Raw genomic sequence first — 26,163 nt, 5'->3', positions numbered from 1 at the left:
AGGGGTTTATAGATTTGTTTAAAATATAAAAAACCATAGCAGCATCAATGCATTAATTGACTGCAGCGGCCATATTTGCAGTGTTGTTAAATATTATTTTTCAGTGATGTGCAGTAAGATGAGTTAGGTGAGGAAGGGCCTCTCCTGTTATACACCACTATACTCCAGAGTTTTGACTAAAAAATGCGAAGAAAAATCGAAAGAAAATATTATAAATATCCTCTTTGTATTGTTAGAATCATTTATGTAGTCAACATATTGGAGTAAAAACTGTGACAGGTAAAACATTACCCTTTAATGCCTCAGACTCTTGAACCATAAATGGATTTTGTTCTCTTTAGACAAATGCAAATAAATGAAGTTGGGAAAACAGTAGGTTGCCTTAGAACCCACAGGTTCTTCGGCTGGCTCTGCCCTGACCCATGGTTAATTCCACTCCAACAAAGCATTGCAAATCTCTCCTCAGTACTATATTAGCACTAGTAGTCAAATAAAACACTAAAAATTTTTTAAAGTTAAATGAGTATTATAAAATACTAAACAACAGAAATACAATTCAATTCTTACCACTAAGGGGCCTCTTCATCATGAGGAAAAATGATACAGATGTACCAGCAAAATAATGGGGCACATGCATTCGCACACTTTTGCTATGCCATAGACTTCAATGGGAAGCCGGCACACATGGCTCCTATTCACTTCAATGGGAACTGGCTCCAATGCAACTGCTTGCACACATCACACATCAGAATGCTGATAATTATGTTTAGAACCCACATTGAATTTAGTGTCAGTATCAGGCAATCATCGTGTCTCCTTTACTTAAATATCAGTTCTGAAAAGCTGATTATTCTGTGAAGATGGCATTTTGAAAAGGGACTTTCCCTGCTCTCCCGCATAATCTTCCCGATTACCTCCTCTCCCTTCTTGCATTCTCTTGGTGGTTGTCTCCTCATAACCCACCACCACCACCCAGCATCCTCTACGCCAATGTCTCATCTCCTTCCCTGGCCACTTTCCTGGCAGTGTCTCTTCATATGTACCACCCCATTTATTCCTCCGGTATCTCTCCCTCCATGCATCCTTTCTGCCAGTGTTTCCTCAGAATACCCCCTTCTGCATTATCTCCCCTAACCCACCTTGTATTCTCTCCTCTCCATTCCATATCTGATCTGGATCAGACCTATTCCCTCCATCTGAGCCATACCAGGTTAGAATACAGTAATACTATCAAGTTCCAAAAATAATGCTTTTTTGGAAGTTGATGAATGTCTTGTGGAAATGATCATGGAAATAGTGTAATCAGGAGATATCAGAGATATTGCTGCACAGAGGTGCATCAAATAAGGAGGCCTGTGTGCACATGTCCGGGCCTCTTCCCTTCTCTAATTGGTAGAGCTATAGACTCTGGTTACTTGGTGACCCTAGCATTGTCTCAGAGACTAGTGCACATGCCCTGGTCTGCAGGACTATTTTAGAGGTGATTTTCCTACTGTGCATGCATGAAATGCGAGAAAATGGGCATCGCAACATTTTCGTGATGATTTCTGCACTGCTGCTGCTGCCGCCATCTACAGGAGATTCTGGTGTCTAAGAATTGAAAAATGGGTGCGTCTATGAAAGTTGGATCCCCTGAACCCCCAGGGGTCCAGTGTGCATCGCACACTCTGCATTCATTATTCAACAGTGCTCCTGCGTTACAAGGGCAATGAATGGCCATGAAACCTAATTTCTACAAAACTAGATGAAATTGTTAGGTTTTGCCTACCTTTGTAGAAATTAGGGGATGATAAAAAAGACCCCAAAATAACTAATGTACATCATGACTAGAGACAGGATTATATGCAACATAAAAAGCTTGAAATAAGCATGCAAATATGCATGAAAAATACTTAAACTATGCATGAAAAGCTTCAAAATATGCTAAATAAAAAAGATAGTAATTTTTAGTTTTTTATTTAAATCAGCATACAATTAGTAAGCAATATATGACCCCCAGCAGTAAAATACATATAATGCACCCCAGCAGTAAAACACACATAATGTCCCCAGCAGTAAAATACATATAATGCCCCCTAGCAGTAAAATATATATAATGCCCCCAACAGTAATATATATATAATGCCACCCAGCAGTAAAATTCATTTAATGCCCCCCAGCAGTAAAACACATATAATGCCCCAGCAGTAAAATATATATAATGCGCACCAGCAGTAAAACACACATAATGCCCCCCAGCAGTAAAATACATATAATGCCCTTTTGGGAGGCCAGATTCCAACAGTGCCAATTAGGGGCCGGCCTAGTAACCAGAGAGGAGACTCCTGGTGAATAGTCGGCTGGTAACATAGGCGAGGTGATCAAACAGCAGATACACAGGAGCCACCGGCTGTGGGAGCACTTTTTCACGCGGGATTCTAGAGACCTCTAGGTGCGAATATTTTAATAAAAATACACAAAAACTTTTCACAAAAAATTGAAAAATATGTAATATGATGCATATACAATAATAATAATAATAAAAATAAAAAGAGTATGTGCAATTTATAGACCGTTTTTTTTGTGATAGACTAAGGCAGCCAATATAAAATTTATGAGGATAATGTCTGTAGAAAATTTCTAGTCAGCATAGAGGAGTGCCAAGTCTAACAAAATTCCAAGAAAGAATTGGGATTGATACACTGCACTCACTTTTAAGTTGGTGTTTTATTTCAGGCGCTGCCAGGCTCACAAGGGTTTCCCGGTACCTTGTTTCTGAATTTATAGTTTTGATGGGGCTTTGGCGCAGCCTAACTAATGAAATACCTGTTTTGACTACTTCTGTGAGGGTGTAGAAATAAGAAGAAGGAGATTTAGCTGGTGTAAAAAATAGTGGATGTTTATTAAAGAACTTTGTGCTTGGGGTAATATGAGAAGTTTGTAGTTTACTTGGTGCTTGTTGTTTTTGCACCTATAGGGGGTCCCCACCATGGGGAAATTCCACTGCAGTGTCACAATTTGAGATTCCCGACAGGGATTTAGGTGATCCTCTTTGGGCACCTTTAAACCTCCGTAGGTCTGTTGATATAAGATCTACGGTCTCAATAGTGATGTGCCGTGGAATTATGAGTGTGTTTAGTTTGTTGGCAGGGTGGGAAAGGAGCCAGTGGTGGCTTCCGGCAGTCCCTTTGAACTCCGTTACAATCTCATAGGTGTTTTCACCTATGTCCTTTCCATTCCCCTTTCCTATTGAACCTGGGTGTTTTAGGTCTTAAAGGGATGAGAGTTAAAGTTAGAGTTATATTTAAGTCTTGTTTAATTCAAAGTGTCTGTGTGGGGAAGAGCCTTTCAGTTTCAGGCGATCCTTAATAATAAACACTCATAATTCCACGGCACATCACTATTGAGACCGTAGATCTTATATCAACAGACCTACGGAGGTTTAAAGGTGCCCAAAGAGGATCACCTAAATCCCTGTCGGGAATCTCAAATTGTGACACTGCAGTGGAATTTCCCCATGGTGGGGACCCCCTATAGGTGCAAAAACAACAAGCACCAAGTAAACTACAAACTTCTCATATTACCCCAAGCACAAAGTTCTTTAATAAACATCCACTATTTTTTACACCAGCTAAATCTCCTTCTTATTTCTACACCCTCACAGAAGTAGTCAAAACAGGTATCTCATTAGTTAGGCTGCGCCAAAGCCCCAGCAAAACTATAACAAAATTCCAAGTCTACTCGAATAATTATATTGTGTATTCATTTTGAATAGTAGAGGTGTATTATGGATTTGACTGTATAACTAAGTAGCTACAATTGCCTCTGAATTTTTATGTGTAGAGTCCAATAAAAGTGATGTTTTAAACAAATAATCTTTTCAAATAATTGATATACAAAAGAGTGCGCGCAAAAAGGCACATTTGTCTTTTAGTTTGCCCTTTGCAAACAAACCCCTTCCTACATATAATGCCCCCCAGCAGTAAAATTCATATAATGCCCCAGCAGTAAAACACACATATTGCCCAGGTACAGACAGGCCACTGACACCGCCTGTTAATCATAGCTGGCTGGCGGAGGAGGGACAGACAAGTACTGAGCCGCCCGCCGTCCACATCACTGCGCGCGTCACGTGGGGTTGCACCGGGCGGAAGTTAATGAAAAAGTAGCTGCCCCTGAAGTGCCAGCACAGTGGGGGTGGCCGCGGCGAGCTAGGGGCGAGCAAAGTATGTAAAAACGTCATCCAGCCGAACGCCGCCGGCCGTCGCCCAGCACAGCTGCCGCCGCTAGGCACGTCCACCAGTCAAAATATGCACCATCAGTACTTTTAGGTGAAATATGAAATAACTGCTAATAATCGTTCAAATATGCAAATGCAGATGCAAATATGCAAATGCATATAATCAGGTCTCTAATCATGACGCTCAACAAGTTTTGAAATGTATAAAACAAGGGTACTTGTTTCCTTGCACAGCGTCCCCGATTTTGATCGTAGTGCATCTTATACAATCGCATCGCATGCAATATAGCGATGCGATTCGATTTTTAATTGTACAAGCACCCTGATGGGTGCTTACAATGTTAAATGCACCCCCATTGTCAACGCCACCCCCATTATCAACGCCAACCCAAAGCGTGGCGAGCGCAGCGAGCCCACGTGATTGCGGCGATACGCGTCCTCTGACCTTTTCATACCCCCACTATCCACGTCGGCGTGCAGTTGACTTTAGATAGTGTGGCGAGCACAGCGAGCCACCGAGCCCGAAGCGTGGCAAGCGCAGCGAGCCCCACGAGGGGACACAGATTAATTTACATGTATTCTGCATCCCCTCGTGGGGCGCGATGCGCTCGCCACGCTTTGGCTCGTATTCCGTGTCCCCTCGCATTTAACATTGTAAGCAACCATCAGGGTGCTTGTACAATTAAAAATCGCATTGCATCGCATGCCATTTGCTGGCATACAACGCTATACGATATCTCATTGTACAAGCACTCCTGTTAATTTAACGGGAATATTGCATCGCATCGCACGCATCTCACACCACTAAGTGCAATGGGTGCCGTGCTAGGAAACAAGTACCAAAACAAGTTGCTAATTTTTATTCCTTAACTCCCTGAATTCTACTTTACAGCACTAATAATGCAATACAAAATAACTGGATATAAAAAAATAACAGTCTTGTCTGTTGTCTGAAGAAGTAAAGCCTGGTACACACGGTACAATGTGCTAGGCAATTTGGACTAGATAATCAATATTGCCTGGCAAGGGGTTTGCCAGAATAGCACTGTATGTACACTGCGGGCGATAGCGATGCACAACCCCATGTCATCGCTATCATCCAGCAAAGTAGGCTGTTCAGACAAGGCCATTTTGACTAAGCCACACACACAGTGTATTTGGCCTATGGCCAAACCAGCCTAGTCAAAATCGCCCATGGCCTTAGTCAAAATCACCCATGGGCTAAGCCAAAAGATCGGCATAGTCAAAATTGATTTGCAGCAGTGTCCGTGTGTGCACCCCTTAAGGGCTGGTCACAAAACATCATGATCACAAGTTTCAAGTGTGCTTAAAGAAGATAAATAGCTGGCGGATTAGAGATAGGAGTGTTCTAACTATAAATGTAGTGAGGTCAGTGTTATACCCAGTGGCGTAAATACTTAATGTGCGCCTGTGGTCACGGTCCCGTCTCTCCCAGCGCCGGCTCCCGCTGCTATAATGAAAAGTAACACTTAGAAAATGGCTGCCCCCATGCTGCAGACAGTTTTTAAGGATGCTAGAGGAGGCTTCCGGGAGAGACGGGACCGTGACCTCAGATGTGGCAGGCCAGGTACCGGCAGACAGCAGCGGGTAATTATAGCCCCGCAGACCCCCCGGCGCCCACACTTTCTCTGCGCCACCCCGCCACCGCGGGGGCTGCGGAGCTATAGTTACGCCACTGGTTATACCATGTAAAATTTAATCATGAAATTATGGTATGCATACCTTTCTTATTCTTTACTGATCTCTGTTCTGCATCATCACTGTCATTTTTACTTGTATCTTCCTTTTTATCTGTTTGAAAAAAAAAACCAACAACAGTTATACAGGCAACTTATATAATTAACATGGAAATTAATCTAAAATATAGATTTGTATTTGTTTCCAAACAATGATTACATATTTTTTATAATGCTAGTATTATTATAATTATTATAATTATTATTATTTTATTTATAAGGCGCCACAAGTGTTTTCCAGCGCCGTACAAAGGAACAATAGAGGGAGACAAAATTTGGCATAACATTGAATAAATAACAAAAATAGAGTACAAATAACAAAAATAGAGTACAAATAAAGAACGCCACAGTTCAATACACATTACAGTTTAAATATAAGTAGTGAGGACTCAATAAACATACTATAAGAGGCTTGAGGCCAATGATGGAGATGAGTATGCAGACGAAGATGGTCACTGAGTGTTTGAGTATAGGAGAGCTGTGAGTGAAATTTGAAGAGAAGTGGGCTTTGACAACAGGAGGGAAGAGGGCCCTGCTCGGAGGAGCTTACAATCTAGTAGTAATAAGTACTATTTATGGCAACATCCCATCTTCAGTAGAACTCCCATTTTAGTAAATTTACCCCTTATTATGCATGGGAGAGCCTTCCACAGAATCGGTGCAGCCCAAAGAAAGATCTGAAATTGTGAATGGGAGCAGCACAAAGAAAGTTCTGCAATCATGAATGGAAATGAATGAGTGGTGATAAGAGACCAAAATCTTGTTTAGAGTGAAAAGGTCGGGTTGGGAGATATTTTGAGACAAGCATTGAGACAGTGGTGTAACTACTCAGGGTGCAGGGGATGCAACTATTATGGGGCCCGGCGGCTTGGGGGCCCCCATGGACCAGCAGGCTATCCCCTGCACCCTTTAGAATTGTGATGGGGCCAGTGTTAGTGTAGTGAAAGTACAGAAGCAGGGCCGCTGCCTGGAAGATGCTGCTGGAGAGAGGGAGATTGGAGCTGCTGTCACTGAATGGAAGTACTCAGTGATGACGGCGCTAGGGGGAGGAGCAGATGCTGCTGCGTGAAGGTGCTCCATGGTACTGGGGAGGAGGAGAGGCCACTATACTGTCCCGGAGCCGCTCTGTGTGGTCGGTGAGGGGACCTGCTCCGCATTCTCTCTCCCTCCCTAGCTGCTGTGTGTTGGGTGTTGGGGGGGGGGGGGGTGTGAAAAGGAGAGTGGTCCCACTGCTGCCACCCATGTTTCTCAGTGGAGGAGGGGGAAAGGACCCCCTGTTGCTGCCCGGGGTGGTGGGGGAAATCGTGAAGAGGAGCCGATACCTGGATGGAGGAGGACCCACTGATGCCACTGCTCTGAGCCACGCCATCAATGAGAGGAAGGAGTAGATTGTTCTTGGTACACCCAGAGAAGGTAAGCACCCACCCCCTCCTGTCAGTATGTACCACCATATGATGCTATTCTCTCTCTCTCTCTCTCTCTCTCTCTCTCTCTCTTTCTCTCTCTCTCTCTCTTTCCCCCATTAAGCCTTCTTTTTCTCCCTGACCACCTCTTTCCTGCTCTTTCCTGCTTCACTTTTTCTCTCTCTTTCCCTGAGACCCTCTTTGTCTCTCACTCCCCTTACTATTTTCTTCACCGTCCATTGTAGTGACAGCAATATTTTGCAATAATAGCAGTATTTTGCTATGGGGCCCACCAGGGCATAAAGTGGTCATGCAGAGGTGGGGGAACACATTTCTCTATGCCCACCCTCCCCCCATTAGGCAGAGACAGGGCCAGTGGTAGGATTTTTGGCATCCCCCTGCAAACTAGAATGCTTTCCTGTAAGAATTACTGTGCAGGGCCAATGTGGAGGTTGAAATGTTCCACTCACCATTAGAGGTGGTGGAACTCAGTTCCACCCCGTTCCCCCTCACTTTAACCCCTGGGGCCCACAGACTACTAGTTATGCCCCTGCATTGAGATGTTCCATGGTGTAGTTTGATTAATGCCCTTGTGTATGAATAAAACAATTTTATATGGTAAAATACAGGGAAGAAATGGAGGGAATGACAGAGTTGATAAACAGAAAATAAATGCCTAGCAAGGAAAATTAGCCTCGCAGCTGCATTCAAAATGGATTGCAGTGGTGAAATCGATTTTGAATCTCAGATTTGTCAAACTAGTTTATACATGATTACCATTGGTAATAAGAGAAGGAGGAGGGGAAATAATTAACTGTTCCTATTGGAGTGTCCCGACCAGCTGTTGGGGATTACATATGTACCCCTCTGCAGCTTACATACCCATTTCAAGGTGGCGAACATAATTATTTTAAATAAAACATTGGAAGATGGCGTGGCATGTCTGTCTTATATGGCCATGCATTTTCCGTATCACCCAAGCCACATAGATGCTCAACTGTCCAGATGAGTGAGATGATCAGAGGTATAGGATTTGTTTAACTATGTGCACCAATCTAGAAAATCTATAATCCAAATGGTCATTAGGTCGACATGCATTGCGTTAATCACTGAAGTTTTACATGGCTAAGGTCGACACATGGAATAGGTGGACATGGCTAAGTGGACAGGGCTGGAAGGTAGAAAAAAGCATTAGGTCAACAATAGCATTGTCGACAGTCAAAAGGTCGATATTAGTTTTTCACAGTTTTTTTTAGCCGACATGTGACGACGGGCAGTATTTCATGCCCTACCATCCACTACGGCTTGGAGGGAGAATAGAATACTGTGCTGAGCGCAGTGAGGCACCGCGCTAAAAACATGGCTAGCGTAGTGAGCCATGTGAGAGGAGGCGGCACACTTTGGCGGTGTCCATATCAACTATGTCGACATTCGGGACAAAACATTTTGAAAATATCATGTTAAACGTTTGACTGTCAACCTCACTATTGTCGACCTAATGCTTGTGTCGACCTTTCAACCTCATTGGGTTGACCCATAATACTTTGGCATGCATTGGGTCGACCACTGAAGGTCAACGTGGCTTAGGTTGACACATGAAATAAGTCAACATGGCTATGGTTGATAGCCATGTTGACTTATTTCATGTGTCAACCTAAGCCACGTTGACCTTCAGTGGTCGACCCAATGCATGCCAAAGTATTATGGGTCAACCCAATGACCCACACACATCCAAAGAACAAATTTCCCTACTCCCTACAACTCCTTCTGTTTTCTCTTATATCACTGCTCTGGTACTACTTGTTGTACTACTCTAAGTATTTCGTAGTCTTTAGTCATCACATACTGGGTCAGATGCACTAAGCTTCAAAAATGATAAAATGGAGAGTGATGGCCAGCCAATCAGCTCCTACCTGCTGTGTCACAGACTGTGTTTGAAAAATGTCAGGTAGGAGCTGATTGGTTGGTAGTTTATCACTCTCCATTTTATCACTTTTGAAACTTAGCGCATCTGCCCCACTGTATTTTATTGGTCCTGTATGGCATGATTACCCATAAATACTGTACATGTAATGTAAAAATACAAATGAATCATTCATTTAGGATATTCACAAACCTTCCAGGCTGGACACTTTATTAACAATTTGCGGGCTTGCTGATGTGTTGTCTTTAGTCTTCTTCTCTGTTGCTCCAATATCTGGCATGTTTGTATAGTTTTCTATAAACAAATATATTTTATGAAATATTATAAAACTAAAAAATAATAGATTATCCTACATCTGGTGGTTGCAATGAATCTCAAGTTATAGAAATATTGTTACAGTTTACTATAGATACAGGTGGATAACTTAAAAGCTCATTCATACTGATCTGCTGTGCACATATTAGCTGAGCAGTATCTTTTCCTATCTTGTCTAATGTGTACACTTAACAAGGGGAAATTTACTAAGCTGTGAGTACTGTTTCAGAAATAATGTTGCTATGGGCAACCAATCAGATACTATCTGTAATCTTCTAGAAGGAGCTAAATAAATAAGCAGTAGATTCTGATTGGTTGCCCAAAGCAACATCGTATGTGAAATAGAACTCCCATCTTAGTAAATTCCCCCCAACATCCTTAACAATGAGTGCATCCCTGCACCCTGCCAGGTACCCGCCACCAATCAGCGTTGGTGGGGATCATGTATTATTTATGGGGCTTTACTTACAATTTCAATTAGGGCATCACAGACAGTGTAATGGTTAGCATTACTGCCTCACTGCACTGAGGTTATGGGTTCAATTCCCACTATGGCCCCAACTGTGTGGAGTTTGTACTGTATATTCTCCCCGTACTTGAGTGGGTTTCCTCCAAGTACTCCGGTTTCCTGCCACAATCCAAAATTATACTGGTAGGTCAATTGGCTTCCAACAAAATTAACCCTAGAAAGTGGTAGGGAATATAGATTGTAAGCTCCACTGGAGCAGGGACTGATGTGAATATTGAAATATTCTCTGTAAAGCGCTGTGGAATATGTGTGTGCTATATCTGTTAATAAATACATTTCTGTGTAACAAATCTTAATTCCCAACTTTGAACCCCAACATTCCAATGCCTAGGGGCGGCACCTTTTATGGGTGGTAGCTGTCCCCTGCACCATTTGAAGCTTTTTTTATTTTTATTTTTTTAATATAGTCCTGCGGACAGTCCTGTGCTCCCCCCTTCAATACCACAGAAGCAGTCCCCTCCCAAGCTCCCACCATCCCATGCTCCCCCACCGGGGCTGGTGAGAGAAAGACCGGCTTTAGCTGATGTCCCGCCCCCCCCTCCAGCGCTGCTGGTCCCATGCTCAGTGCTCACCCTGGCCTCCTGCAATCCTACTCCCGCCAGCAGCGCCTTCTTAGTCCCGCGATCCAGCTCCAGCAGAGCAGCTGCAGTCACGCTCCCACCACACCACCACCTCTCCATGCTTTCCCCCGTCAGCGCTTGTGAGTGAGAGCTACCAAAGGCAGTGACTGAGCCGCGGCCCCATTGTACTACCACCAGCAGTGCACTACCTCTGTCCCACGCTCCTCTCTCCAGCTATTGTGTCATCTGCTGTGAGTAGGGTTACCACCTTTCCCCTTTAATTCCGGACACATATTAATTACACAGGTTCTGTGGCTGGCTGACTTCAAGACTCCATTTCACCTGATTTTAAACTGCCACAGAACCTGTGTAATTAATATGTGTCTGGAATTAAAGGGGAAAGGTGGTAACCCTAGCTGTGAGCTTACAGGTAACTGTATGTGGGGAGGAAGGGGGACAGGAAGTCTGCGTTAGCAGGGGAGGAAAGGGGGGGGGGGGGGCGGCCAAGAATGTTGTGCCTATGGGCGGCCTAACACCTAACTCCACCCCTGGCTAGCAGGCTTGGTGTATGTGCATGCGGCTCACATGCATGCGCAGTTCATCTATAATCAGCTGCTGTGCAACTTCAAACAGCAGCAATCAAGTCAGAATAAGGCTCATTGTGTTAATGCGATCCCCTAATGCATTGAATGGATGTTATCTAAAGAATTTGCTTGTATTAGCAAAGCAGAAAAGTGAATTTAACTTTGAAACTCCCTTATTTAATTTGATGAACCCAATGGAAATGCGGTGGATTTAATCGCCTAAGAAATTTTTATGTGCATACTTTCAGGGAGTTTTTCTGTATTCAGGGAGAGTAGACCAGTCCTCCGGATCCCTGGCGAAGTAGACGGTCTGCAGGCTTGATAATATGATTTGCTGCAATATGTGTCTTTCTAATACACTGAGTAGTCAATGATTGCAATTGTAAGCACCAATGGCAAAGTACATATGTACTGTATGTAGTGATGGCTGAGCATACAGGGCCAGATGCACTAAGCTTCAAAAGTGATAAAATGGAGAGTAATAAACAGCCAGCCAACCAGCTCCTACCTGCCATGTCCCATACTGTGTTTGGAAAATGTCAGGCAGGAGCTGATTGGCTGGTTGATTATCACTCTCCATTTTATCACTTTTGAAGCTTAGTGAATCTGGTCCACAGTATTTAGAGTCCTTGGGGGTTAAACTATCATCTGGACTGGTGGCTGACTGAAGATACACAGTACATTTAACAAAAAATTGTGATAACAGATCAGCCGTCTTATTATTCCAGGTACATCAACTATTCTGGCAAGATTTGCCATATTGCCATTGTAATGACATGTTTCTAAGTAATCTACTTTGTGAGCTATATAACTATATAATGTTTATCATTTACATCTATAATGTACATTTTTGCTTGCCTGCAGCACAATTTTCTCTGCAGCAATTACATTTACTTGGCTAGAGGTATCCTCATTAGTTTCTTGCTGGCATTAAAGTCCAGACACAGACACATAAAAATTCTGGCACACTGTATTCTGTTACAGGTGCCAAATATTATAGACATCCTTGAATATCTTTTTACTTCTAATTTCAGGCACCCCATTAGAGCACTACCTTTTCCAATATAACCCGATTTTGTCATAATATGTGAAATCATGTTAGAGAAAATAACTACTACCCAACATTTCCTAGCAATATTTCGTATTTTCAGTTTTCAGATACAATTGTTTAAATGAAAATTGACAAATTACATGAAATTTATTTGAGTATGAACGCAACATTTTGGGGAAAATGTAGCAGTGTTAATTTGATAATATTTTATACAAATATATCTATTGTATAGTGTGATGTATAGCAAACCATTCATTGTCATTATTGATGCAATGATGTGGACTATTTTATACTTATCAGCTTCTCATTTTGAAGGAAGCCATTTTGGGATATGTGACAACAGGGCTGACTTAGGAGCACTGTAGACCCTCCTTAGTTATCCTATCTAGTTTTTAAATTTCATTACATTTTTATGTAATCCCATGAATGGGTAGGAGGGCCTACAGTGCTCCTAAATCAGCCCTGTTGTCACATATCCCAAAATGGCTTCCTTCAAAATGAGAAGCTGATAAGTAGGGGAGAAAAATAAAACACCTGGAAAGCCTGCGATTGCCTTGCACACCATGGCCACGCCCTCTTATCCTTCCTCCTCCCCCTTACACACCAATCACATCCTCTCCTTCCTGATTCTCCCCCTAACCTCACACATCAGCCATATCCTCCCATCCATCCTCCTCCTTCCCCCTCTCCCCCTTGTCTAATCATTCCCATAGCCTCCCACATTAACCTCATATGCCCATCCATCATCCTTCTACCCCTACCTCATTCTACTCCTCCCCCTTACTCATCCCCTTCCTAGCCTCACACATTTGCCTCATTCTTCTCTCCATCACCCCCCAGCCCATTTGTCCTCAGCCAGTATCCGAGATGCCTCCATGCCCGGCAGCTCGCCACATCTTCCTATGCTTTGCAATACAATTAATGCAGCTTACCCAGCATTGTCAGTGTGTGACTAAGGGGGTCTATTTAGTAAGCCTTGAATGAAGATAAAGTGAAGAGAGATAAAATACTATCCAACCAGCTTTAAACTATTATATTTTAAACAGCCTATAACATGGCAGTTAGGAGCTGATTGGCTGATACTTATCCCTCTTAACTTTATCTCCATCCAAGGGTTAGTAAATAGACCAATAAGTTTACCGAGCCTGTGCAGACTGCTTGTCATGGATTGGCCACACTGTCTCATTCACTTCAGCAGAGCTGCATCTGAAGCAGTACCCTGCTACGATTGCAGCCTTTAGAAATGTGACTATTGAACCCATACTAAATACAGCCCTATATTTAATATATGTCTACATAATGTCTCCGATCACTGAGGACAGATGCAACTTTAATGCTGTGTACACACGGTCAGTTATAACATTAAAATTTGATTATATAGTCAAAATTCACCTGCATGTATGCAAATGGGTATTTTGCATAAACATCCATTCGCAGCTTGCGTGCGGGGATAAAATCATTCAATAGTCACCAACCATCGAATGACTTCTAAGGCATTCGCAAATGCCTTTGGTTAGATATGCGGCACCTTGGTACGGGAAGAGGGCGGGGAGCTAACATCTGGTGATGTCAGCTGCCCACCACCAGCACCCACATCACGGGGCGAATTACCATGGGAATGGACACCACCCGGGCAATGTTGGTCGGCACATCACGGGCGAATTACCATGGGAACGGACACCCCCCAGGCAATGTTGGTCGGCAGACGCTAGCTGCTGCTCCTATCAAACAACAAGTGCTGAGGCGGCTGGGCGCAGAGTCTTCAGAGGGCTGCTGGCGGTTGGGCACAGAGTCTTCAGAGGACTGCTGTCAGTGTCACTGCTTAGTACAGTTCCACCAGGTGCCACTAGAGGTCCCATCTCCATTTGTGCTGTCCCTCTGCCAGAGTCAGCCCTGCTGATCACAATCTGAAGGCTGATGGCTGCAGCTTAGAGACAGATGCAGCAGGGTGGAGGATAGACCTCCTGACTCAGGGAGAGTCCAGAAGAAGGGGCAGTATCTGGGATGCTGAAAGAGGAAGCAAGTTTTGGTGTCTGTCTATGCCTCTCCCTCTCTCTCCCTCTCTCTCTATAGCTCCCTCTCTCTCTGTAAGGAGTTTGTCTTTTCTCTCTCTCTCTCTCTCTCTCTCTCTCTCTCTCTCTCTCTCTCTCTCTATCTATTTCCCTAGCATTTGGTAATCCATACTAATAACTGGACTATAATGTCAGAAATGGTGTAACAGCCGCTATACCACTTAAAGCCATTACTTAGCTGGGTGCAAACACTTAGGGTTCATAATATAGGTCACTCAAATGGTGCTGCCCTCCTAGCATATGGTCAGGGATACCTGGGGATGCTGGCAGTCAGATTAACATCACTGCCATCCAAATGTAGGGAATCCTGACAGGGGACAGGTAACTAAAACCTACCCCCCCCCCCCCCCACAATGCTCCCTTCCCACATCCTAGCCTAACCCCAGCTCTAATTCCCTGGTAGTGCCATACCCAATGCCTAAACCTAACACTTCCCTAGCAGCCTAAACCTAACCCGTGTACACCACCACCTAAACCTAGCCACCCAACAGCCTAACCCTCACTCCCCTTCTAAGTGCCTAACCCACCCTCGCCGCATTCTAAACTCCACAGTGCATAAAACCTTAACACCCCCTTAACACTACTGCTACCTGCATACTTGTGCTCAGGATGCCAGTAGTCAGAGTTCCCGTGCCGACATCCTCAACGATGTCAGCATTCCAGCATTGGTATTGTGACTGCTGGCATCCACTCTGCCGGAATGCTGAATGCATCCCGTATGGATGACATCCACAGCAGTAGTGTTGTAAAAGTCAATATAGAGAGCGAGCAGAACCCCCCCTTATAAATCCTGTGTTTGCCCCTCCAGGGCGAATAGTTATTCAAATAAAGTGAGGAGACTCTTACTGCCAATAATTACCATTTCTAGTTGCAATAATTAGAAGAAGAAGAACAGTATTTGGCATACAATATGTTTACTGGAAAACTGTTCCAACCTAGATTTATTTATAGAAGAAATTTAGTAACAGATCATTACCTAACCAACCATGGTAAAATGTAATTGCTTTTCTTTGTCTCAGAAGGACAACCTGTGAAGCTGTAATACTTTTTATGTAAAGCAAGCACATCGTTAGTTAGACAGCACAGTAACCCTAAATAGACTCTCCGGGGGAAATTGTGTATTCTACTTCACATGTAATATTGCTATGGGCAACCAATCAGAATCTACTTCTTATTTACTAGAAGATAGTAGACAGGATCTGATTGGTTGCCCATAACAACATCACATGGAATGTACAATACACATCTTAGTACATGTCCTCCTCCCTCTCACATTTAAGGGCAGTTGCTTATCCAACAATGCAAGAGTCTTCAAATAGAACCTATAAAAGCTTATATATTACCCACTATTAATATACGTTAATATGTCACATGACGTCAGTAACTCCCCCGAATTCGGAGGACAGTGAGCCCTAGAAAAGTCAATCCATCTTTTTTGTGACCTTTTCCATGATTAATCATTTTAATTATGATTAAAATGCATGGAAATACTCTGTAACATATCAGTTCATATGCAGATACAGCTGCAGTTGCAAACAGAATATAGACATGCCACATATAATTTTAATCAGCAGAAGCTGTTTGTGTACTCTGTTCTCCACTTTGCAAATAATATGCATTTTAAGAAGACAGAAATAGAATGCCTGGTGTGACCAAGTCACTCCATGGCATGGTGTGACTACTAAGAGCTGTTCAATGCAAATGGAGGCGTGGACACATATACAGATACACACTGGGCCATGGGAGACATGGAGACATAGCCCACTGGTGACTGAAAGAGGGGACAAGAAGACATACACATTGATGGCTGTTGGGCCTTCCACAACTGCACATCACATTACAAACACTCTGGAAGGCAGCAATGTTATCCTGTTTTAGCAAGTGATCCCTACTACCCTATGCACCCACTAACCCAGCTGTTGTATGAAAGCAGATGGAAAGAAACAATAATTGTTAGTTAAAAATAAAACTTTTTTTTACATATTTTACAGTTGGGATGAGACAGGCGACCTGGGGCCCTAGGCAGGCACCTATACCACCTTGTGGTAAATCTGGCCCTGAGCATAGCCACACACCATACAAAATATGTTAAAAAAATACTTTGTGCTGCACTGGTGTGCTTCAGGACCTGAAGCACACCAGCTGGTGATCACTTGCAGTAGGTACCTTGGACTTCACTGCAGGTGCCCTAGGAGGCTTGCATAGTCTCTGAGTGTGGGAGGCTTGCACCCTGTGGGAGTACATCATTACCGACCCCCCCATTGTCTGAACATTCCGGTCAATTTTGGCAATGTAGCCAAATGACTGGCACACTGCTGTATATTCAGCAGAGTCCTGGTGACATCACAGAACAATAATGTTTAGTGTGTGCACTATATCGTTACTGATATCAGTGGTGCCGCAGGTTATCTAGTGTATGGTTCTTATGTGTGTCTATTCTTACCCAGTTTTTTTTTATTACTTTTTGATCCCAGTTGCAAAACCCAATGTAATATGCTGCACTATACTGTATAAGAAACCGTTAATAAATAAATAGATAAGTGTGTGACTGCATTTTTTAATACAAACTTGGCAGGAAGCAGAGCAAAGGCAATCATCTCTCATTTTCATCTCTATTAAAAATATCCCTGTTTTTTATAGCTAAATGGGCCTATGTATGAAACATCGGTACTTATCTATAAAATTATTTAATATGGCATTAACCCTTTGTTGCATGATTGTAAAAAAAAAAAATATATTTTCATGCTTCTTGTGTATTGTACTAAGGAAAAATAATGGAAAAAAATCACAGGCAAAAAATAAAATATTTATATAAAAAAAAAACGCTCTATAGTAAATTTGATACACCATGTAATGGTATAACTTATGTATATGGGTATATGTATACAGGTAGGTAGCAAATTTGCAACAAAAGTTTTATTTTAAAATGTATTAAAAATTTAGCAAAAAAGCTCTAGTGCTTTTTTAGTATTATTATTATTATTATTATTATTATTATTATTATTATTATTATTATTATTTAAATAGTCCCAAAACATATGTTCTATTTCTGTGATAAGTGACAATAGAAAATTGATAAATGGGCCCCTAAATGTTGTCTGGTTCATTATCGTGTACATTGTAGGAATCTTTCACACATTACATTTTTCTTATATACAGTATATGTTGTGAAAGGATAATAATGAAGCCATGTCCTACATATCCTCTAGGTGGAGTTTAACACTCACTTTGTATCACCACAACTAATGAGAGAACGTTGGTGGAGTGTGTTGACATTCATCCTATATTTTCCCGACAGCTTTGGGTTATTACCTTCCAGTGGGAAGTATTTTGCAATGTTCAGTGCCCTATAATATTACTAGCAAGGAACTATTTATCACTGTCATATTTTATACCAGTTATATTTCTCCAAGTACGTAGTCACAAATTGGTGCAGGGGATATACAGTATTAGACACATCCTTAAGAGAAATCTAATATCTATATATTTAAACAGCCTTAAAACAGACCTCCCCTCCGCTTGATATGTAATATGTATTTTATATGCATGACAAATTGATATTGCAAGGTGATTACTAAAACAAGTCTGAGTTTGGCAAGTGTAGCCACCTAAGGCTATGTGTTGTAACTCCACTAAGTATCATTCGTGATACATAGCATAGTAATCTTACAGTTTTCTGATCCTTTGCCAATTGGCACATCATTTACAGTACTTTAAAGGTTATATACAGTAGGAAACAAAATAATTATATACTGAGATGCCAGCACTAAGCTATGTCTAACCAAAAACACAAGGATTACCACACAATGCGTAATTCGGGGTTTATTACTATTGAAGATGGGATGTTGCTCTGGGCAACCAATCATATTTTATCTATTATCTTCTAGAAGGTGTTAAGTAAATAAAAAGAAGATTATGTTTGGTTGCTATGGGCAACATACCATCTTCAATAGAATTCCCAACTTAATAATTAAACCCCATCGAGAGACTGATGGAACAGACATGGTTCGCTGGATAATAGATCACAATGACTGGATCACAAAAGGCCTATGAATTGTTATTATCCTGTGTGCCATGAACTCACAAATGTAGTAATAAGTCATCAAAATTTCTGTTTAATCAAAATATGATCCCAATTGGATTATGACCTGGGCAGAAATATTGCTTTTGGCTGCACAATTTGAAATAAATCCAAAAAATTGTATATTAAAGGAAATGGATTTCCCAAAGCTGTTATCAATTCAGTTCTCACAACAGGCCTAGTTGGCCTGATGGCATTGGAGTTTAAATGGTGCAAAAAGATTTTCACATGAAAGCCAATTCCAAAAGCCCAGTCCACCAGGTTACTGGTACTGCTGCCAAACCACCTGGATAATCACAACAGATAATGCAGTTGGACTGTTTGCAATTATCTCCTTAAAATGTCTTTTTGGGAGAGGGCATGCACATCAAAAAGATAGATGAGAGCATTATTGCATCTGTTTAAATTACTTTTAGATTTGAATGTAATGTAAAAAAAATAAAAACATTTTCATTTTGGTAAAAAAAATTTTTTTAAATACAGTATTTTCTTAATGTTGCTTAGGTAAAGAATACATCGATGAGCTGCAACAATGTGATTTTGACATTTTGTTCACAGTGCTTTGGAAACAATGTTGCAATGTTACTGTCTGATACAGGGCTAGGCAATAAGTGGCTCTCCAGCTGTTGATGAACTACACATCCCAGCATGCCTTGCCTTAGTTTTGTTATTTGGTCATGCTGAAACCGATGCAAGGCATGCTGGGATGTGTAGTTCATCAACAGCTGGAGGTCCGCTTATTGCCCACCCCTGGTCTAATATGACACAGAAAACATTTGATAAATCCAGAGGAGTTCATTTCTGTATTGCTGATGATGCTTCTTCAGCAAATTGGGCTTCTGGCGGATTGGGCCGAGATATCAGCCCATATCGGATTTGTTTGATGTCCCCATCAGGTCCGATGTGCGATCCTGTGCGTATTGGACCTGAGCCGGAGGTAGGACAGACTGCGGGGAACGGGGTCGCATGCGATACACTGCTGCGATACACAGCTGCGATACATCGCAGTGGCGTATGGCCACCTTTTACAATGATATGATGGCAATCCTTCAGGGTATCTGCAATACTGCATATTAAAAATACCGGACTCTCGTATTCCAATCATTCTTGGGTTGGAATCAACAAATCGAGGATTTTCACAATTCCACATCCCAATGATATAGCAGAACGGGGAACTGCCCTTATAGCTGCCGGTTGCATGGTTCATTATTTGTGTGTAATTTGTAAAGTCACTTAGATAAATATTTTATCAGTGTATAATAGTAGGTGACTATAGTCATTTGTGGTGCATTTTATGTAAGATATTTTGCCCTTAAGTGTTCCTTGCCCATATTCCCATTGGAGGTAATCATGATATGAGAACAATTGACCAATAGTTTATGAATTCATATGTGAATTAGTGGCATCACTGAGGTATGAGGCACAAAATGTCTGTCAGGTAACAGCAAATTGATAGCCATTTAGACATTCTAAAAATAAAAAATGTTGATTCAATCCAGAAAATGCTATACAATTCTATAAATGTAATAAATAAGCATTATAAATTGTACAACAATTGAATTAAAAATTGTACATTGAAGAGACGAACATTATGAATATAGCTGCCTGTATTTCAGGGATTGATCTAGCCCTGGCCACATAAATTACTGATGATATAATAAAACGTACATTATTTGCATGTATCATTAAAATCTTTAGAACCAGAGTCAGCAAAACAATCTGTATTCTGAACAGCTGTTCATGTGTTACTGTTACAATTTAGGCCATAATTTGTGTTTACATTCTTGTTTGATAGGGCAAATTTCTTGGCTACACACTATTGCCATATTACTGCAACTTATGGGTCTTGGGATACATTGTAACATTGCTTGTTAGGACTAAAAAATACCGCAGCTGCTAACACAACAAAACAAATGGCTTACAAGGCAGTCAATTGTGTACTCTCTCTGTAACTGTCCAATTATAGAACATCACTGTTGCATTCCTGGCTTTATTTCACAGCTATTCCACTCAAATTAAGAGTATAGAAAACGATTGAATTAAGATGACAGACAGAACAAGGCCTCTCATATGTGGTAGTTTAATTAGGCTACTGTCATTTACTAGTTACACATTTGCAAAAGCATCCTGATAATAATGATGGTGTCAGCAGTGTGCACTTACACATTCTGTACAGGAAAAATGACTTGTTTGCTAAATAAAATGGGTTCTCTGGTTTTATATAAGGCTGGATATCCCTAACAAATATAAACCATATTTATATAAACCATATGTATGTGGTAGTGTGTTTAGCCTAGATTTTGCTAAATATATTATAGATTTGAATTGTACAAAAAATATCCTATAGAAGCCCCCGGTTGTATGCATACTCATGTGTCACTGGCACATATCACCTACAGCGAGCACTCATACTTCTCTTCAAGGCTTCTGTTAGTGCCTGCTTGCATAGCAGGGTAGTGTACCAGTCTTTTAGTCTAGTATTCTGTCTATTTACCTTCCTACCCAGTAACTATCCAGAAGGAATCAATGAGAATAAGCAACAAAAGTCCATATAACTTCTTCCAGTTCTAAGCAATCCTGCCTGGTGGTCCCAGTCTAGAGCTTAATAAAAAATTAAAATCTGACAGAATAGTAAACTGAGCTGCAACATGGCAGATTAAATATGTTGGCACTTATTCTCGTTCACTCGCAAAGGCAAATTCATTCTCAAATGGACAAAACCATGTGCACTGCAGGGGGGGGGGCAGATCGATGTAACACGTGCAAAGAGAATTCTATTTTGCGTGGGGTTTTACTTCAAAGTGAGATCTACTGTATATTGCAGCGTAAAATAATGCAGTCAGTATCTTCTCTGCACAGAAACAAAATAATACCCAAATCTAATTCACTCTGCACAAGTTACATCTGCCCCACCTGCAGTGTATATGGTTTTGTCCATTTGAGAAGGAATTTGCCTTTGCAAGTGAACCAAAATAAGGGCCTTTGTGTATAAATGTAGATTATGCTTTTAGTGATTAGTCATTATGTTGACAATAATAATGGCAACACTACACTGTCAACAGGCAACATGCCAACATTTCTACGATTATGACGTGTAATAAGCTAGGGTAGTACAGCAAGGGGAGTATAATGGTAGGGGTAGGGAATAGGGGGAAGATGTATGAACTAGTTAACTGAGGTGAATAATATTTTTTATAATGTATTAACAGCGCACCTAACGCTCAGACGCTTCGCCTAGCTCTGCTGCTGGCTCCGGGATGTGCACGATAAAAGGGAGATCTCACGCATGCCCAGAGAGCCGGGCAGGCAGAAACAGCACATCAGTCTGAACTGACACGCTGGCTCCTGGAGGGGGAAGTTTACGTTCTACTGCTTCGGCTGACAAGATGTTAATAATACATCTTGTTGGTGTCCCTTCCAGCTTTCCCTCATTAAAGAGGCGATGCAGGAAGTATTATAGCGGTGCGCTAAACGCTGCTATAATACATCTGTCCCAGAGTTATGTCAGTTCTGACTCAGAAGTGATTGTCATATAACTGCCATGAGCTGTCAGCCTCACTGGAGCAGCAGCAACCATCAGGTACAGGTACCTTACCACTGGGTCACCAGGGACTATATGTCAACATTATATGTTGACATTTAATAACTGTCTACGTGATTAATGTTAATATGGTCAACATTGACATAATGCCCATGTCAAAATATCTTATTTCCTCATTTCATAATAAAAAAAACCAAAAGGATCACAATTACTGTTGATTGAAATGTAATGACAGATGGGGGTTAATTCAACATGGTGCGCAGTGAATAGCATCAGTAAGGAAGCTCCCGCAGCTATTCTAATCAGAGCGCCACTAACTCCAAGTGGTGGATTTTGCTTGTACCCATCCTGGGGTGCGAGCAGAAATTCGATACAACTAGGCAGCTATGCGGTTTTAATCCCTACCGTAGCTGAAATAGCATCGCCATAGTCAAGTCATAGAAGGCTGGTACTTGCGACTAAACATCTGCGATTACCGGCATTCTCCAATTCAGCAGATTAGAAAAGCTCTGGATGCTTCCTCCCATTCACTGTGCATCGTATTGAATCGACCCCATAGGGGGAAATTTACTAATATGATACTTTCCTACGAATGCATACACCATCGTTAGAATACGACAGGAATCACCATTCAAAAGAATGGTGACTCTTGATTTACTAAGCAGCCGTATTGAAACTACAGCTGCTAATTGGCGTGAAACGGCCGTCAATATACGGCAGGAAAATACACTTTATTTCCTGTCGTATTTGGCTTTAGCCTGCACAGATCAGTCAGATCCGTTAAGGCTTTAGTGATTAAAAAATATAAAATTAAATAAATAAATGAAAAAGTATCAGCGTGGGGTCCCCCCCCCCCACAGCTGAAACCAGCACCAGGCTGAAGGAGCCGGGGCCGGTAATAAAAAATCAGGAAACCCAGCAAGTAGGGGTTCCCCGATTTTTTACAACCAGGACCGGGGCTGGTTCCTAAAATACGGGGGACAAAATGACTAGGGGTCCCCCGTATTTTAAGAACCAGCCCCAGGCCAAACCAGCCAGCAGGGTAATGTCACAGTCGGGGGACACTTATTATATAAGTTCCTGCAGCCAAAACATCACCCTACTGACCAGTCAGCCTGGTCAGGGGCCCTGGGGGAGTGGGGACTCCCCCAATAAAGGGGTCCCCCCCTCCAGGACTTACCTAACCAGGCTGAAGCCTGGTGCTGTCCCCGTTGACCCTGGAGCGGTGGCCACCGGGCTGATTGAGTGTAAAAAATAGAATAAAAAACGATTGTTTTTAACTGTGTAACCATGAGTCCCAGCAAGCCTCCCCCGCAAGCTGGGACTTGGAGAACCACAAGTCCCAGCCTGCGGGGCATTAAAGGGCCCGCTGGCACTTATAGTTCCACAGTAAAAAAAATTGTGAAATAAACACACACTGACACACGATAAAAATAAAACTTTAATAAATCCAAAGCCCATACATACTGATACTTACCTATTTTGAGCCCGTAGGTAGGTCCCTGGGTCTTGGTCCGGTGCCTTGTCCTGGTCCGGATCCATGTCGGCATTCGACTCCATGTCGAAGGCGTCTGTCGGCGTCCATCCGGGTCTGAAGAATCCATGGGGTACCTGTGGAAGGAAATCCAACTCACCCAGGTCCTCCTGTGAAGATCTGTAGTCTTGATCTGACGTAGTCCTGGTCCCATATATAGGGCCGTTAATATGAATTACTATGACATCGGAGGGTTACAAAGCAGTCGTATATGACTGCTTTGTAAATTCCCCTCCAGAACACGACTTTGCATATGGCTGAAACAGCTGTATGCAGTCGTAGTAAGAATACAAATACGAATTTTTAGGTTTTCCATATTAGTAAATTTCCCCCATAGTGGGGCAGATGTATTAAGCCTTAACAAGAGATAAATGCAAGGGTGATAAGGAGAGATAAACATTCAGCCAATCGGCGCCTTACTGACTTTTTTCAAACACAGCCTGTAACATGGCAGTTAGCAGGTGATTGGCTGGACGTTTATCTCTCTTTATCACCCTTGCATTTATCTCTTGTTAAGTCTTAATACATCTGCCCCAGTGTTTTAAAAGTGTAAAATTTGATACAATCCTGACTGTACTTTATATCTCACACAGACTATATATTGCATGTCTCATATACCCCTTTCACATCAGAAAATGCAGGGACTTACCAGGGAATTCGATCCCGGGATAATGCCGGGGCATTCCTGCATTGGCCCCTTTCACAACAGCCTAGCTTCCCGGGTCAACCTGGGTCTAGTGCTGGTGTGAATAGGTCCCGGGCAAAAATCCCGGGACTTTGTTTAGGCATTCAGATTTTACTTCTTATTTATTTAGCACCTTGGAGAAGATACCATATATACAGTAGGCCCTGATTGGTTAAAATGGGCAACATCCAATCTTCAACAGAATTCCCATCTTAGTAAACTTACCCTAATGATGCAAGGGCGGCTGGCTCTACTAACTAACTGATGGACAGCAATGGGACACCTACATACCTCTCAGCTACAGTCATCCAGGCAGTCATACATACTGTAGTATCCGTTTCATTTGGGACAAGAGGATGTTATGGCAAGTCATAGATATAATGGCAAGATCAATGACAAATGGCAACTTATGTAGAGTTGTCATGCTACATAATATGTACAGCGGTAATGTGTTTTATAATTGAGTAATATTTCCACTTTAATCATTATAACTCTGGATGAGACAGGTGCCTCACACAGCCCGCCCCTTACCCAAATAACAATGATTCGTGTGTACTAATCAAGCACCTGAACGCTGTATACTGCAGATAGATGCAAATCCCACTCATTTACAAATATTGTGCTCTGTTTATTGTTCCGATTATTATTCCAGCAAGCATTGCTGAGTGCCAACAATATCAGCTGAAATAAAGCAGTGATGATAGACCACTCAGAAAAAACGGATATATAACGGATTTATTAATTAGTTTTAATTAAACCCAGCCCATAATGGGAGAGGAAGCCTGCAGCTGGCTAGTCCTGTTTGTCACACAACTGAATGAATGGCTTGTGTAGATAGATTTGCTAACACAATATTTCAAAGAAATGTAGTAATTCCCTACACCTGGGCCAGCAGAAGAGCACAGTGCTTCAGGGGAAATATCATATCCAAAAGACTCCCATGAATCCCCACCTGGAAGCACACTGGTGAGCAGAAAATATACAGTATGTACGTAAAGTGTTTCTGACCAACTGTATTTAAAATAAAATAAATTGAGTGAATTTTGTATTTCCTCTTTATAAACAAAGACGGAGAGATCAGTGTTCCAACAATAGTCTGGAAACAAATGAAAACAGTAGATGAGAAATTAAGTGCTACATTTTTTTAAAGCTTTTAAAAATGAAAAGAAGTGATGTTGCCTATAACAACCAATCAGATTCTGTCTATCATTTCTGTATTGCATACTATAAAATTATAGACATAGAGGGTGAGATTTAATAGGATGAGAGATTCAGAAAGTGAGAGATTTGGTAAAAAATCTCAATTTTTTTTAAAGCGGCAATCATTTACACTGCAAAATCAAACTGGTTTTGCAGTGAAAATGATTGCCGCTTTAAAAAAACTGGAGATTTCTTACCAAATATCTCACTTTCTGAGACTAAAAACCTGGTACTGGATAGGAGCAAATGTAATTTGTAATTAAAGTCATTTGTTTCCCAATCGTAAAATGGACAACAACTGTCACTCAGACAATGTACTGTAGTTGGACCTATTTGATTTAAACAATTTAACTGAATGTTTTTGTCCATTCTCCTGAGTATATGAGCAAATTTCTTTTTGGCATTTGCCCCCAACAGTACCAGATTTTCAGTCCAACCAACCAACTAGTTGGATGGTTGGAGGAAAGTTGGTCTGATGTGGTTGGTCTCACCCAAATCTAAATTTCTCTGCACAAGTTACATCTGCCCCACCTGCAGTGCACATGGTTTTGTCCATCTAAGAAGAAATTTGCCAGAAGCAGTGAGCCAGAATACCCCATAATCTGATTGGGCAACATCATCTCTTCTTCTTTCATTCATTCATTTTTAGAAGCATTACCCCTTAGTGTGTGATGCATATTTCCAAATAGTAGATCCACTTTTAGGATA

General features: G+C 41.7%; 1 protein-coding gene across 1 annotated transcript in view; it reads right to left on the bottom strand.

The window, feature by feature from the left end:
* EMCN (endomucin) overlaps window positions 1–26,163 on the bottom strand; it is a 91,899-nt gene that overhangs the window by 28,347 nt on the left and 37,389 nt on the right. Inside the window, exons 7-8 of the mRNA XM_083157952.1 lie at window positions 9,496–9,597; window positions 5,963–6,031 (exon numbers count right to left, since the gene is read on the bottom strand). Of these exons, the coding sequence (XP_083014078.1) occupies window positions 5,963–6,031; window positions 9,496–9,597 (171 nt within the window). The remainder of the gene's footprint in view (window positions 1–5,962; window positions 6,032–9,495; window positions 9,598–26,163) is intronic.

Source organism: Crinia signifera, chromosome 1 (genome assembly GCF_055691185.1).
Source record: "Crinia signifera chromosome 1, ASM5569118v1, whole genome shotgun sequence".
Classification (NCBI taxonomy): Eukaryota; Metazoa; Chordata; class Amphibia; order Anura; family Myobatrachidae; genus Crinia; species Crinia signifera.
Note: the sequence above shows the minus strand (reverse complement) of the source record. Positions and strands in the feature narration are given on the sequence as shown.